The sequence below is a fragment of the Brettanomyces bruxellensis genome, chromosome 3, assembly GCF_011074885.1.
Source record: "Brettanomyces bruxellensis chromosome 3, complete sequence".
Lineage (NCBI taxonomy): Eukaryota > Fungi > Ascomycota > Pichiomycetes > Pichiales > Pichiaceae > Brettanomyces > Brettanomyces bruxellensis.
This window is the reverse complement of record NC_054684.1, coordinates 446,449-463,600: the sequence shown is the minus strand read 5'-3', so window position 1 is coordinate 463,600 and position 17,152 is coordinate 446,449. Positions and strand designations below refer to the sequence as shown.

The following is a 17,152-nucleotide window of genomic DNA, read 5'->3' as shown; positions in this document are numbered from 1 at the left end:
TTTAGTGGAAGAAAAAAATTAGGGGGGAAAATTCAGAGATAAGGAGGGGCTCACCAGAAAAGGCTGAAAACAAACAAGCAAAAAAAATAAATGTCAGGGCAGACATAAGTAGATAGCAAACGAATTCAGTAAGATGGACACAGAAATTTCCTGAACTTCACAAAGTATCAATCACCTGCACCTTGATCCCCGAGAAATCGTTAATGAAAAATGATGCTACTGTAGGATTGATTCTTTTCACAGAGTTCGGAAAACCATGCTCCATCCTGATCCTGCAATAAAATAGACTTCTGCGATATCTTATGCCTCTGGTATAAAACATATTTGAGCCATATATTGTTTGGACAGATTTAATGAAAACTACTTTAAATACACCGCAAAGAGGAACGAGCCACACCCAAACAACTCACAGGAGCGTCTATACAATTCTTGAAACAGCCTTATTTTCGTTGTCCCCACTATTAGCCTCCTGTTTATTCTCCACGTTACCATATATTATCAGCTCAAATTTAACAAGTCAGTTTGACGTACAATACCTAAATTATACAATATATCATATATTTCCAATGCGCATGCACATTGACCAAGTTCGCCTTAGCACCCGTATACATCATATATAGGAAATGCACAGACGGGTGATTAATGAAAAAAGAAAACTAAGCTTTTTAGCATGCCTCTTTTCCATTTAACACCTCATGATCTAGTTCTTTCACGTGCATAAGGCCTAAACCGTCTTCTGTGCCTTCTATGGCCGTGATTTTGCTCACCATTCTTTTTCTGCAAATACTCTCTGGTTTTTCTTTCTGCCTCCTCCTTCTTTCTCTGAGCCTCCGACTTATATCCTAGCTCATGAGCAATAGCCGAGTCTGGAGACACACCAAACTTCTGGATTCTGTTTAGCATGGTCTTCAGAGGTTTGAGATCGGCTTCTGAACCAAATCTCTCGGCTCTTGCAATCTTCTTCTTTAACATATCCAGTGCCTCGTCCTTTAACTGATCCAAAGACACAATCTTCTTTTCCACCGGCTTTGGCTTTGCTTCTTGGGATGCCGGCTTTGTTGGAGTCGCAACACTCTCCTTAGGCTTTTGCTCAGCTTGTTCAATTGGGGTAGTTGCTGCATTTTGCGGAGGAGCAGCAACAACAGGAGCTGTAGAAGGAGCTGATTCTACAGTTTCAGGCTTTTTTTCATCATCAGTATGTTCTTTTTCCTCTTGCTCATCTAGTTCAGCATCAATCTTATCTGATTCCTCTAGTCTGGCAATCAAGTCGGCCTTTACTCCGTTCATGGGAAGCCCCCTTGATTTTAAAAGCTCTTTCAATTGCACAACTGTGCTCGAACTGTAACTAGATGCCATTTTGTTTCCGTATTCAGCCTACTGTCTATTATACTAGTACACCAATATCACAAAGAGAGGAAAATGTAGATTGCACGTAAAACTAGATAAAAATATTAATGCTTTTAGATATTTCGTCACGCCTTAAGTTTTTCTTTGGTACCTCGAGCCACATGTATACATACATGTTCTGATGAAAAAAAAAACAGAGAGAAAGCGAGGGAGGAAGGAGTCGCGAAAAACTCACCGTCCCGACATCTTTTTCTACCTTTTTCCGTCGTCCTCACTACATCCATACACCACATATACATTTTTTACTCCGAAATGCAAAATTTCAGTGCACACCACACAGAAGGGTGTGCCGAAGGAGTATGGTTGAATTCCTCATCTCTTTGGAAGTACATAGACAACATCGGAGGCCTAGGCACATAAATACATAGAAGTTTGAATACGATAGAACTTTGAACAACATAATGGCGGAAGAACCAGTGAAAGTGCTATATTGTGGAGTGTGTACACTGCCCGTTGAGTACTGCGAGTTTGGCAAAACTTTGAAGCAGTGCAAGAAATGGCTCAAGGAGAATCATCCAAAGGAATACAACAATCTTTACAACTCGGATGCCCCAACCTCTTCGCTATCAAAGGAAAGAGAAGAGGAAATATCAAAGTCATTGGCTAAGATGCAATTAAAAGAGGAGAGAAAGCAAGAAAGGGAGCTGAGAAAATTAAAGCAGGAGAAGATCATAGTCAAGAGAATACCAAGAACAAAGCATAAAAACGTCATTGCTGTGTGTAACTTGGAGCAGTTTGATGTTGATATGAAGAAATTAGCAAAGAAGTTCGCCTCTAAATTTGCCACAGGAGCATCCGTTTCAAAGAATCTTGAGACAAAGGATGAGATTATCATCCAGGGTGATGTTGGTGAGGAGGTGGAGGAGTATCTACAAGATATGCTTAAAAAGAAGGGTCTGGATAGTGTTAAAATTGAATTTATCGAGGAGAAGAGGTATCTAAGGAGGAAGTGATTCTGTCAGTATTTCTGTATTGAGGCTGACGGTGACGGTCGATAATTTAGGCATTGGTATTTTATAGAATACAGCTAGTCCATAATGTAAGTAGGTGACCGGAAATCAATATGGATGCATATGTACGAAATAGGAGTAGAATTTGATAAATGATGGATTTTAGGGGTGGGCGTGCTCAAGATTAAAAATAGGGATGTGGGGGAAAAATTAAAATAAAAAATAATTATCATTCTAGCGGGTGCAGGCCTTGACATTGATGTACTTGTTTAATTTGTTCGTATTACTGCTTCGAGAATCATTTTATTACTCTCTAGCCTTCACAAAAAAGCAGCCGAAAATGTCGTTTTACGACGTTCTTGCACGAGGCGATGACGCTCTAGACGAATCACCTCGTAGATCTAGAACTTGGAACTTCTTCTCACACATTACTTGCAATACCGTTGTTGGGTTATCGAAAATTGTTCTCAATACATTGTATAACGTGGAAGTCAAGGGACTTGAGAATTTGGATCAGGCCATGGTTGCTGCCAGGAAGGAAAACCGGGGAATTTTAACCCTTATGAACCACATGTCCACTTGTGATGATCCATTTATATGGGCCTGTCTTCCATGGAGATACTTTAAAGATCTTGATGATATCCGCTGGGGAATGGCAGCATCAAACGTTTGCTTTACGTCCAAAGTGACAAGCAGGTTTTTTTCGATGGGCAAGATCTTGTCGTGCGAAAGATTCGGAAGAGGTCCTTTTCAACCAGCTCTGGATGCATGTGTACGAATTTTATCCCCCGATAATACTTTAGACAGCGAGCACATTTTTCACGGTCTCGGACCATCGACAGATCTTGCGGCATCAATGGCGAAAAACCTTAAAGAGGAAAGAAACCCACTTTCTCCAGAGTATAAACCACCAGTATTAAGAAAGAAAACATCTTTGTTGCATGTTTTCCCCGAAGGATTTGTCTGCCAACTTCGGCCACCATTCAATAACTCGATGCGATTTTTCCGCTGGGGAACTGCAAGGATGATTTTAGAACCAACGGTTGCACCTACTATAGTTCCAATATTTTCGGACGGATTCGAGAAGATAAAACCAGAGAAAGTAGAGGAATCAGCCTTTGACTTCTTCACATTCTATAACCAGGGAGGAAAAGTAACAGTTAACATCGGCAAACCATTAGATGCTGCAATAATAGATGGGTTCAGAGATGAGTGGAGAAAGCTTTGTCTTAAATATACAAGCCTCCAGGATTCAAATAGAATGTCGGATGAACTAAAGTTTGGTGAAGAGGCCAAACGGCTAAGAAGCAAAGTCTCTGGCTATCTTCGAGAACAGGTATCCAAATTACGATTGCAAAACGGGTTTGATAAAGAGGATTCCCGATTTAGCGACGTGAATTGGTGGGTTAAATACACAGACACTAAGGGCAAGAGTGATCCATCTGTGAAGTTCGTTGGCTTGAATTGGGCATGTAGGGATTACCAGTCAAATGTGAAGATTTACGATGAGAAGGGGAACTTGTTACAGGAAAGAAAGGATGCCCTTTGTGGTCCAAAGGCCCCAAGGAAGTCGCACTGAAATTCATATTATAAAAGCTTTAGAGTTTGACCACTTAGATCTCATGCCTGCATGTAAATATAATATATAAATTGATTAATTCATTCTATTCTAGATAAAGGATAACTTCCCGTATTTCTCTTTTTTATTTTTCCCCCACCGTGGATCGACCATTTCAGGGCTGTGCTTCCCACTTGGTGCGAGTTCTTTTTTTTTTCATTCTTTACTGATTGACGTATCTCAAGTCGATACAGTGTAAGTTGTTACTGCTCGAAACTAGCGAACTCCTATAGCTGCTACATTCGGCCAGAAATTACCGGAAGTAGAATACCCACGTTCAGCATGGGCTCTTCTATAATACGTATTGTGAGATCTACTCAAAGATGCTCGTTTTCTCATCAAGTTTTAAGATCCACAGCGTACCAATTGACTCAACATTCTGCGTTGAACGCATTGGTGGATCATTGGACGTGGCACAATAATACGGTATTGACAAATTTTTATCTGAAGAGAAGTTTTCATTTTGGAAGGAGAGGAAAGAAGAAGAGGAATGCATCAGTACTAGAAGACACATCGAATAAAACTTCCAACGATCTAAACGGATCCTTAGAAGAGGATGAAAAAAGGACAAATGGCTACTTCAGACTTCAGATGATATACCGGGACAATTCCATGACGGTGAATGTGAAATCGAAAAAATTGAAGGATACTCTTCTTGAATTGATACCATCACTTCTGAATGAACAGTTTTCCAAAGATCAGCTTCCTTTTATTAACGAAGTTGTCAACTTCATAGATCATGGAGAGAGCCCAACCGAATTTTTCACCGCACAAGAGATGATGTCCATTTTGAAGAGCATTTTGCCTGCAATGACAATTGATGATGTAAAATACTTGAATTTCTTTCCTAGATTTTATATGTCACTTAGAGAGACGTCTGAATATCAAAGGAGTAAATTCATGAGGCTGCAACTCTTTGAAATATTCCTGAATTACGTGCTATTAAACAAAAATAGACAGGGACTTATCCGTATTATAGACGCTTTCTTAAATGAAGAAAGTGAATTAAGGGGTCAAGATGTTCGAAAAGAGGTCGTGAATATTGTTCTCGAGGCATTTAAAGCAGTGGGCCCAGATACAGCGACAACTGTGCATCTAGCCGAAGTTGCAGACATTTCAGAAGACAAAGAACTTGTTACAAGGATATTGGAAGACTTTTTTGTGGCCGCCGATGATGAAATCAGCGAAGATTACGAGAGAAACAAAGTGGAAGAACATATCATGCAATTACTCAATATATTGGAGAAGAAGCTCCACTGTCCTTTAATGGAGTACATTAACTTGCTATACTTCGCGACGAGAGATGATTTTGATAGATGTTGTCTTGAAATTATGCAGAAGGTCTCAACTTTGACTAAAACATTCACTGACGAATTATTGCTGGACAATATTCGTAATGATGAGTTGATGGCGATAGTTTCTTCTGCTTTAAAGTTTCATGATTATAATAAAGGAGCAACTAAACTTATAGGACATCTTCAATCAAAACGTAAGCCTGAAGAGTTTAGTAAGGGGGAATGGATTGCTTATTTACAGTACAAAATTTACAAAATCCCTTCTATTTCTGGCGTGGAAGCTGTGCCGGATCTCATTAAGATGATAGATCAAATAAATAATGATCTTATCCAGAAGTATCATAAGAAATTTCAGTTTAACGATACGGACAGCTACAATTACTTTCTTGAAGCTTTATGCTATTCAAACAAGCCAACAAAATTTATTGAGACATTTTTCAAGGAATTTGCAGATGACTACGACCTTTCAAAAGACGCTAGGTCATTTGCAATTATAATAGAGCATTTTTTGAATGAAGGTGATATCAAGGAGGCATTGGATTTATTTGAAAAGTCTTTGAGTGAAGCAATTTTATGGGACAGCGATTATAGTGGAATGTATATGCCCGTTCTTTTCCGATTATTGGCAGATTACTTTAACAAAACAAATGATGATTTGTATTATAAGGCACAACTCTACAAAAAAATCAAAACTTTTGAGATTCCAATTAACCGTGAGGCTCTATACGCCATGGCTAGTCAATTTTTGAAAAGCAATTTTGTTGGTGATGCTATCAAGGCCTTTGAGAAAGAAGTCCCAAGCTTAAATGGGAAGGAGACAAAATATCAGATAGAGGATTACAGTGATTTATTTGAGCTCTATTACAGGTATGCAACTTCTAACTGTGAGAACTTAAAAAGTAACTGGCTTCTCTATGAGTTTTTGTCGAAATTCTTTCGGCTTCCATATGAATTTTATCCTGCTTTTTTGAAGTTCTGGATTGATGTCGGCTTTCCATCAAGGTCTCTAAAGATTTATGCTGACATGAAACTCCTTAGTAAAGAAAACAAGCTACAACCACCAGATGAAAACATCTATCTTTATCTTCTTCAATCGTTCAGCAAATCTCAATATGAGGATGGTATATTCAAGCTTCAACTAGCGATTAAAATGGACTTGTCTCTAAATATTGATATAAGGCTACTAAATATGCTGATGGGTGCATTTTGTTCTATTGAAGATTCATTCCGAGTTCGAGATGTTTTCAACCTTGCTCAGAGTTTACCTAAGAAACGTGGCGTTAACCAGGAAAGTTGTTACTGGGCCTTAAAATCTCTAAAATTTGTGTCTTTAAATGAAGTCAATAACTTTTATACAAGTTTATCACAGTTTGATGTTTGCCCAGATGCCAATCTTTTTGGTGAGTACTTGATATCGCATTGTTATTTTGAACAGTACGGCACAGCTTATGATAAACTGATAGATACATATGAAAATGGCGATCTTGAACTTATAGACAGGAATGTCTTAAAAAATTTCCATAACTTCTGCCTTAATGAACATGTGCGAAAGAAATTAGATGTCTTCGCAACAAGAAGATTTCCTGAGATATGGAGCGATTTAAAAGCGAAGGGAGAATTAAGCGATGATACAACAAAGCAGCCGTCATTACTCGACAATCCTTATGAAAAGATTCACCTTCAAATAAAATAAACATATAAAATTATTCACAGCTCATGTTATATAAAAGAACCACGATTATTTATTGTTAGAGCCTGACTATTGCATTTATTGCGGATCAACCATTTTTACTATACTCTCTTTCTCTTATTTATGTTATATATGTCGGATACGCTTGTTTATAGGATTAATATTCATTGTATTATGCTATTATCTAATTGTCATTCAGCTATCTTTTTCGCACTTCCTATATGTGTGTTGTTCACTTTCTGTGCAAATCGCAATGAGTTCAACGTCTCATTAAAATGCTCCGCACTCGACGAAACATTCACAAACATCAATGTCTTAGAGTTTCCTCCTAGGGAGTACTGAAGAAGATAAGTGAGCTTAGAATTTCTATAAGGAATGTGTGAGTTTTTGGAATTAATCGAAGATATGACATCTCCAAGTGCACTCAAGGACGTGTTAATTGCTTGCGCTTCATGCAAATGTATTCCCTTGACTTGCGATTTATCAACGCGTTCTGATCCAGCTAGATCAATTAAATTGAGCACACCATTAACGGACTTTCCCGTCTTTACATTATTTCCATGAACACCAATTATAAAAACGGTGTGCGATCTTGATGAGCGATCATTCATACGTGTGCTTGCAGTCTTCCGATTTCCATCAGCTTTTGCTAAAAGCTTATTAACCTCTGCAGGTGATTTCAGAGCAAACGTTGAAACATTAGTCAAAACAACTTTCTTTTCCAATTTCAACTGCTTTATTTGAATTTGGCTACGGTCGAGCTTTCGGATGTATGTGTCCGCAAGAAGATCGTTAATGCTATCACCATAAATTTCTATAAACTGACCATCAACTTTAAAACTCCATCCAAGTTCTTTGTATTCTTTGATGCATGAAAAAACCTTTTTGATAGAAAGTGGAATAACCCCATCTCCCGGTTTTGACATCGTATATGTTTTTCCCGAACCAGTCTGCCCATACGCAAATATGCATACATTATAACCATCAATAGCACTTTGAACCATTTGCCCAACCTCTTCGAAAATCTTTTGATTTGTGGCATACTGGTCGAATACCTTATCAAATACAAAGCTGTAAGACCGCAAATGATTCAGAACTGTTGATGCTGGAATACTATCATGACTATCCTTAGGTTTTGTAATTTCAATATGATCCTTAAGATCTGAGTCCTGCGATGCCTGACCGTATTTAATATCAAATGCAATATGATCATTTGAAGGTTTTACACGACAAAAAACTCTAATGTTTCCCTTTAAATTTTGTAGCCTTTCCCGCAACTCCAGTTCAAGTTTATGCTGTTCAATATATTTTTCTTTAAGCTCTATTTCACCCTCCCTAAAGGAGCTGATTTTTTGAAGAAGAGTATGCTTCCGCTCTTTTAAATCAGTAAGGTGAGATGCTTTCTTGTCAACTTCAACTCTCAAAAAATCGGTTCTTTGTCTAAACTTTTCTGCCTCCCGCTTTACATTTTGATACTTGTTATCAAGTTTCTGGTTCTCTTCCTTTTGCCTTGAAAGTGAATCAGAAAGCTTATGCTTATCAAACTCAAATCCTTTCAGTTGGGACCCCAAACTTTCAATACTTTGCTTAAGATCCTTTATCATTCTCTCTCTTTCCAACAATTTGGTAGTCAGTTTCAATTTGTACTGTTCCTCTAATAATGCCTTTTTTTGATCAAAATTTACCTGCAATTTCTTTAGTTCTTCTCTATTCTTATCACATAAACGCTTTGTCATTTGCTCCTTTTCATAGAATTCCTTTTGCTTCTTTAAAACAACCGCATATGCCTTTTTGTCACACTCATCTGCTATAATGTTAATTTGATTGTTGAAACTTTCTTCTTGTTTCTTCTTAAAACATTCAAATTGTACTTGGAGATCGTTAATAGACTTCACTCTTTGTTTCCCTATATTTTGAATTTTAACTTCTTTTTCAGAGCATTTATTCACTAATATTTCATATTCCTTCTGAAGTTTATCCACTTCCACCTGAAGTTCGGGAAGATTCTCTCTAACTTCCCAAAGTTTTCCCTGAAGATGTTGCAATTGCGATTTTGCAGATCCTTTTTCTGTCCGAACTTCCATTAGCTCCTTCTTTCTTTCTCTGTCTAGTTGCTCACTCAGATCAATTGCAGATCCCATAGAAGTTGATCTATCTATGTAGTTTTCGGAAGAGTTTTTAGATTCCTGGTTGGATCCACTAAGATATTTAGCAGATCCATCTTGGATTTTTCGTTTCTTAAGTGCAGGCCATTTCTCACAAACTTTCTGATTTGTAATATCTCTAAGCATAATGAAAACGTCTTATAGAATTCAAAATGACCAATCACAAATTATGAACCACCCTATACTATTCATATGCGAATGTACAAACAATTGCGACAATTGCCGATCCGATTTTGGAAATTTCAAGGTAATAAACAACGCTTCAACAAAGAGACTTTAAAGCCCCCTTAAAAGTGGCTGATTTCAATGTCGATGATTAACTCAATACTTATGGTGGGAGTATCAGGGTTTTTAATAATGATAATTAGATCTTGATTGTTTACACGCTACATATGCACTTTTTTGTTTATATTTTTAATTCAAATTGCATCCCTACACCTCAACAAATTGGATCCATTCTTAATTATACTATTTTACTCCAAGAGAATTTATCTATTGAACACGAACTCCATGATAAAGTTGCTTCCATAGAGATAATACGTGAGATGGGGATTGTAGTGTGATACTAAAAGTGCAAAGCATATAAACAGAACTACTGGTCAAAATTTTGACCGTTGTGATTGTGTCTCAAATACCAAATTGTGCAGTATTTCCGCTTTAGGATAGGGGATGCGAAAAAAAGTTTTGGGAATCTTGCGATGCAAGATAATGAATGAGCCATACTTAGTTATAAAAGTTTATTCAGATGACAGCCATACATTAGCTACAAAGCAATGCATGAAAGGGAAAATCATGCAAGTGGCTAGAACATTCGTGCCTCGATCGATCCACTTAATCTTCAAAATTATGATATTAGGCAATTAAGCAGTCTACTTCAGCAGCTAATTTACAGATTGATCGATGAGTATGATTGTTAAGCATCTGTAAATTGTTTATCATACGTAATTTCTTTCTAGATTTTGTTAGTGGTCAGAGAGGCTGGAATCAGCAGTTGTACCCGCGGTTGCTTTATTGCTTGACCAGGGGATTTTTCACCCACAAGTATCATGCAGCAAAGCAAATATAAACAGCAAACGGGTGAAACCGTAATAGGAATATTATACCGGGAAGGCAAAAAATTGAAGACTTATCAAATGGTCGGTAGCTAAAGACTATACTAACATGAGGAGGGGAAAGTCTAATAAGAAAAGAAAGAACTCCGAGATTGCCAAGGAAAAGAAAATCAGTCCCTCACCTTTCGACAAGGAATTGCAGTCATCTACATCTGCTGAATGGAATTACGTGGGAAAACGAATTTACCAATATTCCACTTACGCTTCTTTTAAAGTTTTGCATGAGAGAAAAATAAAGATCGGGCAGGAGACCGAGAGAAAAAAATCAATTCGGAGTGTGCGGAGCGAGTGGAATTTTTTTTTTTTTGGCTTCCACCTTCCTTTCCCCACGCCGAAAAAAGCTGAGGTGAGTTGATTGGTACACTTCATTGTATGGTGATTATACACACGCTTGCGGCTTATTGTTGGGAGCTCCCATTTATCTGTATTTTCACCCATTTTCACACATAATTTGAAGGGTCAATAAGGATAGAAGATCTTTTTGCCAGACGCTCGTTATAAGCATGGCATGAGTTTTGTAAGGAAATGGGATGGCCAGCATCTCTCTGAACAATGTAATGTATCTTTACGGGATGAGGACAATAATAATATATTAAAAAATAGTTCTTTAGATTGGATTGACAGATTAATTACCTTGCACTAATGCTGTATACTTCACGATATTCAAGCTTATTTTTTTGAATTTTTGTTTAGGAACTTCCCTTTATTTTTTTTCTGAAAGCACTTGATACATTCCATTCTTTCTATTATATTATGCTATTGTAATCGCTCGCATCAAAAAACGCCAGTATTATATGCAAAAATAGGTAAGTGTGCTATTTACACTTTGACGGCGTATATATAAATCCCAATAAATCCAAAACTTGCTTTCCTTAGTGAAGTATCACAGACACGAAAGAGACAAAGTACTGAGTTATCGTACACCCTATTATAAACATAAAAAAAAAGGCAAGGAATTCTGAACTTTCAAGGAATTCAACCATTATATCGACAGTGTTGAGATCTGTTATTATTTAAAAAATAGAAGCTATGATTACCATGAATGAGCCTGGAGGCCAGAAAGATATAGAAAGGTTTAATGTCAAATTGCCTTCTTTTAAAGAGTTGACGAAGCGCTTTAGTGGGACATCGGTGGCAGATACATCAAGACCACAGGGGAATATAAGATCATCATCAGTATCCATTTCACATTTATCGACGATTCCAAGAACAATTCCTATGCAGCAACAAGTTCCGAATGGGAATTATGTTCTTTCAGCATACTATCAAATACCAGTGCAAGCCCAGATGCAAGCTGCCGCACCAAATTTGGGCAGTGATGTGCCCTTACAACTGCCCATGAATAGATATCAGACTGGGACTTCAATGAATTCTGGAAATTCCATTCCAGGATCAGCAGCTTTGGCACCTCCAAGAAATATGACAAATATGAACAGAAATCATCAACCATCCAGCCGAAGGAGTCAGTCCGGTTCCACATGGTCAGATTTCGATGGATTCAATAATTCACCAACCTCCAGAACTACTTATCAAGGATCAGCTCCAATTTCTCCAATGACTGAGCCAACAGAGTCACCACTAAAGCAACAATCACATCTACCGACATTATTGGGAAATCTCAAGAGTTTCCTAGTGGAAACGAAAACTGAAAATAGTGCTGATAAGCTTAGCGCGGAGGCTTTGCTGGAGAAACTCGACACTTACAACAGCACAGATCTAAAATCATTGGAAGATAGCACTTCAAAGCTAGCAGATTTTCTTAGGAGCTACCGGGTTCGAAAGAATAAGAACTCCAGATCGACTAGTCGTATCCACAGACCGTCCTCACATTTACTATCAAGGTCATTGTGGCCTTCATGTGTTCACAAAATTGCGGAGAGAGGCAGAAAGGATAGAAAAAAGAGTGAAATTGTACCACGAACAGGAAAGCAGAGTGTAAATAAATATAAGAGACACGCCCATTCGAAATCAGACACGATGGCTATTCGTGTGAATAAGAAATTACAGGATACACTTGCATGGGATCAGTCGTATTCGAATTCCAATCATTTGATCACCGATGATGGCCAACAAGCAAGGCAAAGCTTTGAACAGCTAAGCCCCGGGGAAAAAATCACTTTGAAAGTTGAGCCATTACAACCTGCGACCAACAACAGAGTTCGCAGTTCATTTGCACCGCAAGGGATTTTACATCAAGATCTAAGCATAAAGCCAAAGATAAAGTGCATGCAGTGTGGATCAGAGTCTACTCCTGAGTGGAGAAAAGGCCCCGATGGTGCTCGGACTTTGTGTAATGCATGCGGTCTTTTCCACAATAAGCTGGTTAAGAAGATGGGGCCAAAAGCAGCTGCCGCGTTTCTCGAAACTAGAAGAATGAGTGGGAAACCTGGCGAACGTCAATATTCGTACGAGGATATTCAGATGGATGCCACCTAGGTAGGACAAATTCAATAAATCGTAAGTACTGATAAAAGGTGTAGGTACAGTAGAATGGTAAAGTTGCAGTATTAATATTAAACGACGCTAAGCAAAGACGAACAGTTTGCTATATAAAACGCAAACCAATGTATATAGCATATTTGTACATTATATCATTTGGCACCCTTCCTTTTGGCAACAAAGTCCTTGTAGTAATTCTTGCCACCACTAACCTTTTCTTTCTGGATACCTTCATATGTCTTGTGGAACCAAGCCTTGGCATCTGGATCATTGAGTATTTCCTCGATAAATCCTTCTCCTCTCTGTTTCTTAGTTAATCTGTTGTAATAATCAGTTGGACCGCCAACAATTGTACCCATCTGGAATCGTTCTGGAATCTCCCACTTGTCTTTTTTATAGAATCTCTTTGGATCCAAATACTGTCTGTACTTGATAATGGATAACTCTCTTTTCATATCTTCCGTCAGTTCGGTCTTCGGTAGATCAAACCACTCTGCCGTACGTTTTCTCTTTAAAGCAGTTCTATCCCGAAGTAATGATTGTCCTTTTTTGGGAAGTACGCTCTCGATAGGGTCATTTATACTCGTGACCTGGTACTTTTTCTTCAAAATCTTGTTTTTCCTGACATCATCCTCTAGGTCTGCTTTATCAAACCCAGGAAGCTTGCTCACATGCTCTTTTAGTTTCTCTAATGTCTCCTTGTCATCGTTATCATTCTTATTCTTTTCAGAACCTATTTTTGAAAGTTTTTCAAAGATGTCATCTATGCCCACTTCCTTTTCCACATTGTGTGCTGGGCTTTGCGCCAAATTGTTTTTTTGCTTTGTAACCACCATTATGTGTAATATATTTGAATTCTTGGACTTGGTCTTTCCATTTCAACTTGATGTATATTGTCGGATGCTGAAATAATGAAGTGAAGATATTTTGTGAAAATTTGATTGATAAAACGAAAAAAAAAAAAAAAAAAAATTTGATAATTGAAAATTGAAAATTCAATCTCAAACATTATTACGGGATGGGACTTAGGGTTCAGAATCTGGGTTCAGTTATATATAAGTATATATGCATAGATATTCGTATGCTCAGGAATAAAGAAAGCGAACAGCTAATAATAATAAACAAAACTATGAAACATTGTCATGGTAGAAAAGCGACAACAAAACTAAAAAAAAAAAATTCGACATAAGGCACACATGTGTATTGAAAACAACAAAAAAAAGATCAATCCCCAAACTTCTCAGTTAAGGCAATCAGCTTGTCAATACTTGCAAGATGCTTACTGGAGGAGTTTGTCTTCGTGATGAGATCCAAGTATTGGCGAATCTTGTAGACAAGCAGAGCTCTCTCTGGACCATCGACAAGTTCTACCATCTTTTGGACCACATAGTTTGCAAATGGATCTTTCATCATAATACTCAAAGAGGAATTCTCGTCTAGTGGACTATCCTTATTTTCATTCCTTGCTAGTAGCGCATCGTATACACGCCTCCTGTTTTCGGCACTCTGGTGAACAATGCATTTCTCAACGGCATTGGATGCAAATTTATGCTTACTGAGATTCACCAAGTTGTCAATGACAATCTGCAGGATTTGCTCCGTGTACTGCGCACTACCATGCTCAATAATATGCTGAATAACGTAGTTACCAAACTGGTCCTGGACCAGATAGTAAATAAATCCTTTCAACTCTCCCAAAATGTACGCCCTATCCTCCTCATCAGAGTACTCCAACAAACGTTGGATGACTCTGCAGCCATAAGGATGGGTCGAAAGATGATAAATCTGGTGCTTCAACGACTCCAATATGAAAGGTGTGCGGCTTGTTGGAATACTCTCAATGACCTTCTGTATCACGTGGTTACCGTTTTGATCCTTCACCAGGTTTAGGATGTTGGGCTTTAGCTCATCGACCACCTGAAGTCTGTCGTCCAATGAGACGGAGTCCATACATTTCTGAACCACTCTACAGCCGTACATCTGCATGGAGAGGAAATTGAAGTTTCCCTTCATGGACTCGAAGAGGATTTTAATCTGGGTCTCGTTCCCATACTCGAAGTACTTCTGGATGACGTAGTTTCCGAAAACATCCGTCATGAGGTCGATCGAGTAGTTTCTGATCTCGTTGAAGATCATCTCCTTATCCTCGGCGCTTGCATCCGCCAACTGCTGCTGGATGAATCTGGACCCATGCTGATCCTTAGAGAACTCGTAGGCATGACCAAGAATATCCTTTAGCTTGTACTCCTTGCCGTTTTTGTTGCTGCGGAACTCTTCCAACAACGGAGACCTGAAAATACGCTTTTTCGTCTTTCCAGCTCTTCCCGAACGCCTGCCACCGTGAGCATAGTTCCCTGGAGACATTCTTGCACCGGGGGATGATGGCCTCATCATCCCATCCCTGGCACCAGACCCAATTGGTGAAGTGCCCTTGATTATTTCGGAGGGGAGCATTGTTGGGGTGCCGATTGGGGAAAACTGCATGCCCGGTGCTGGGTTCGAACCTGGGGGTGAGCCTGCCAGGTTGGCAAAAGCACCCTCCTGTGGCCTGTATGGACTAAAAGGAGAAACCATGTATGGAGAGATGGGTCTGGCCATTCCTGGAGGGAAAAAACCAGACCTTGGTGACAAATCCTTGTCCTGGGCCTCGTTTTCCAGCGTATCAGACTCACTTGTGCTGTTTGTGCCACCGTTACTGTCGTTTTTCCCATTGCTGTTGAACGAGCCTTTCGAGTGCTGCTGGTCGCTGGATGAGGACGCCTTATTTTTCATAGTGGTGCCCTTATCATCAGCCTGGTCCGACTTACCGGCGAATCCGGACCGTGGATCCCCGAACAACGGCATTGGTGCAGAGAAGGGCGACACAGGCATCTGCATATAATTGACACCCGGAGGTGGAACCATAAAAGCAGGCGAAGGCATCACCATTCCGTCAAACTGAGGAACTCCGCTTTTCTGCTGACCTTGGCCGGGGTAAAATGCCACCGCAGCCGCCGGATTCCAGATTCCGCTGGCATTGTGCTGGCGGTGCTGGGATTCTACATCCTCGATAACCGAAGACGCCTGTTCGGAGTTCAAATTTGCCTCGGAACTGAAGGACATGTGCCTGGACTGCATTGGAGAGGTTGCATTAGACTGCTGCATATACGTGTCCAACTTTTCCGAGAAGGAAGGCTGCTTGGGCTCACGAAAAGAGCTTGAAAACGATGCTCTTGCAGACCCAACAGTGCTGGAAACGTGACTTCGCTGCTGCTTCTGCTGGTTTTGCTGGTGTGCTGCAGCCTGTGAAACCCGTCCAGCCTGCTGTCCAGCGGGTGACGTCATCGAGAGCTTTCCAAAGCTCCTCTCGAGCTCCCTGGTCTTCTCAGCAATCGACGAAAACTTCTCCATGAAGTTCGAACCTCCCAAGGCCGAACCGTTAAAGTTCGAAACACCAACTCCCGCAACAGAGGCAGCACCTCCAAAGATGCTGGTTGCGAAACGGTGGTGGTCATACCCTGCACCTGCTCCTTGAGTCATTGAGCCTATATGCTTGGTGGAATCAATCGCAACGGGAGCACTAATAACACTTAATGCATCCTTCAAATTGTTGCCGTTGAAGAGATCCGATCCGGAGTCACTTATCACGGCTTCGTCAAGGGTACCAACGTTTGCATTATGTGCATTTTGCACCGAACCTGCCGCCTGACGAGTGTTCGGGCTGAATGAACCCAAAACCGAGTGTGCCTGCCCAAAAACGTTCGAGTTGGCAGCACCCAAGGACGAAATAAGGCTGGCCACATCTTCTGGTGCCTCCTCATTTATGGGATTTCTGTTCGATAGGCTTGTCTGCGAAGGGCGCGTGTTCCAAAGATTGGGGGAATTCGACATGTCTTCCGTGGACGAGATATTATTCAATGAGTCCCAAGACATTGTGCACGGCAACTGTTATTATGTATAAGTAATTTCAAATGTGACGTAACGTACTAACGTAATGCTTTTCCTCTTTCTCTCTCTCCTTGAAAATGTCATGTAACAATGCTCGAGAAAGAAAACTCAAAATGAATCAAATGAGGAAAGGGCAGATAATGTGAAAGCTTTGAAGAGGGCGACTGCTTATATACAAGAGCGAGAAATGTTCCTCTTTGAAGCTTTATTCCGCAACTATGTACAAGAAGTGGATGTGATGCAGGATGACAAACGAATGGCTTAAATGGTGACCTCAAATTGTTTAACCTGGTATGATTGCCACCTGAAAACAGATCTAATCCGAACAAAAGCTCAAGCCAAGGTTATATAAACAAGCCTGCTAGCTATTTGCAATCTAATGTGTTATTTCTGAAGCTTTCTCAGATATAATTACCAGGGTGTATTAGAATGGTGATCTGTATCTGAGGAAAAGAGCGAAAGAGAGGGGAGGGAGAGTTTGTTGGCTGATTAAAGGAAAAAATTATGGGGGAAAAATGGAATCACAAAAAATTTTAGGGGTGAAAAAAA

At 39.6% G+C, this 17,152-nt stretch overlaps 8 protein-coding genes across 8 annotated transcripts; 4 read left to right on the top strand and 4 right to left on the bottom strand.

The window, feature by feature from the left end:
- Positions 1-693: 693 nt before the first annotated feature.
- Positions 694-1,356, bottom strand: BRETT_000184 (uncharacterized protein; the record flags this gene model as incomplete). The annotated part of the gene is made up of 1 exon (XM_041278756.1): positions 694-1,356. The coding sequence occupies one exon, from the start codon at positions 1,354-1,356 to the stop codon at positions 694-696; it is 663 nt and encodes a 220-aa protein (XP_041134951.1).
- A 452-nt stretch (positions 1,357-1,808) lies between these two features.
- On the top strand, positions 1,809-2,360 carry BRETT_000183 (uncharacterized protein; the record flags this gene model as incomplete). The annotated part of the gene is made up of 1 exon (XM_041278755.1): positions 1,809-2,360. One exon carries the CDS (start codon positions 1,809-1,811, stop codon positions 2,358-2,360), a length of 552 nt encoding a protein of 183 aa, XP_041134950.1.
- A 337-nt stretch (positions 2,361-2,697) lies between these two features.
- On the top strand, positions 2,698-3,936 carry BRETT_000182 (uncharacterized protein; the record flags this gene model as incomplete). The annotated part of the gene is made up of 1 exon (XM_041278754.1): positions 2,698-3,936. One exon carries the CDS (start codon positions 2,698-2,700, stop codon positions 3,934-3,936), a length of 1,239 nt encoding a protein of 412 aa, XP_041134949.1.
- Positions 3,937-4,257: 321 nt separating this feature from the next.
- Positions 4,258-6,963, top strand: BRETT_000181 (uncharacterized protein; the record flags this gene model as incomplete). The annotated part of the gene is made up of 1 exon (XM_041278753.1): positions 4,258-6,963. The coding sequence occupies one exon, from the start codon at positions 4,258-4,260 to the stop codon at positions 6,961-6,963; it is 2,706 nt and encodes a 901-aa protein (XP_041134948.1).
- Positions 6,964-7,151: 188 nt separating this feature from the next.
- BRETT_000180 (uncharacterized protein) lies at positions 7,152-9,251 on the bottom strand (the record flags this gene model as incomplete). The annotated part of the gene is made up of 1 exon (XM_041278752.1): positions 7,152-9,251. One exon carries the CDS (start codon positions 9,249-9,251, stop codon positions 7,152-7,154), a length of 2,100 nt encoding a protein of 699 aa, XP_041134947.1.
- Positions 9,252-11,275: 2,024 nt separating this feature from the next.
- BRETT_000179 (uncharacterized protein) lies at positions 11,276-12,673 on the top strand (the record flags this gene model as incomplete). Its single annotated transcript, XM_041278751.1, has 1 exon — positions 11,276-12,673. One exon carries the CDS (start codon positions 11,276-11,278, stop codon positions 12,671-12,673), a length of 1,398 nt encoding a protein of 465 aa, XP_041134946.1.
- Positions 12,674-12,828: 155 nt separating this feature from the next.
- On the bottom strand, positions 12,829-13,512 carry BRETT_000178 (uncharacterized protein; the record flags this gene model as incomplete). Its single annotated transcript, XM_041278750.1, has 1 exon — positions 12,829-13,512. The coding sequence occupies one exon, from the start codon at positions 13,510-13,512 to the stop codon at positions 12,829-12,831; it is 684 nt and encodes a 227-aa protein (XP_041134945.1).
- Positions 13,513-13,900: 388 nt separating this feature from the next.
- On the bottom strand, positions 13,901-16,588 carry BRETT_000177 (uncharacterized protein; the record flags this gene model as incomplete). The annotated part of the gene is made up of 1 exon (XM_041278749.1): positions 13,901-16,588. One exon carries the CDS (start codon positions 16,586-16,588, stop codon positions 13,901-13,903), a length of 2,688 nt encoding a protein of 895 aa, XP_041134944.1.
- Between the last annotated feature and the right edge of the window lie 564 nt (positions 16,589-17,152).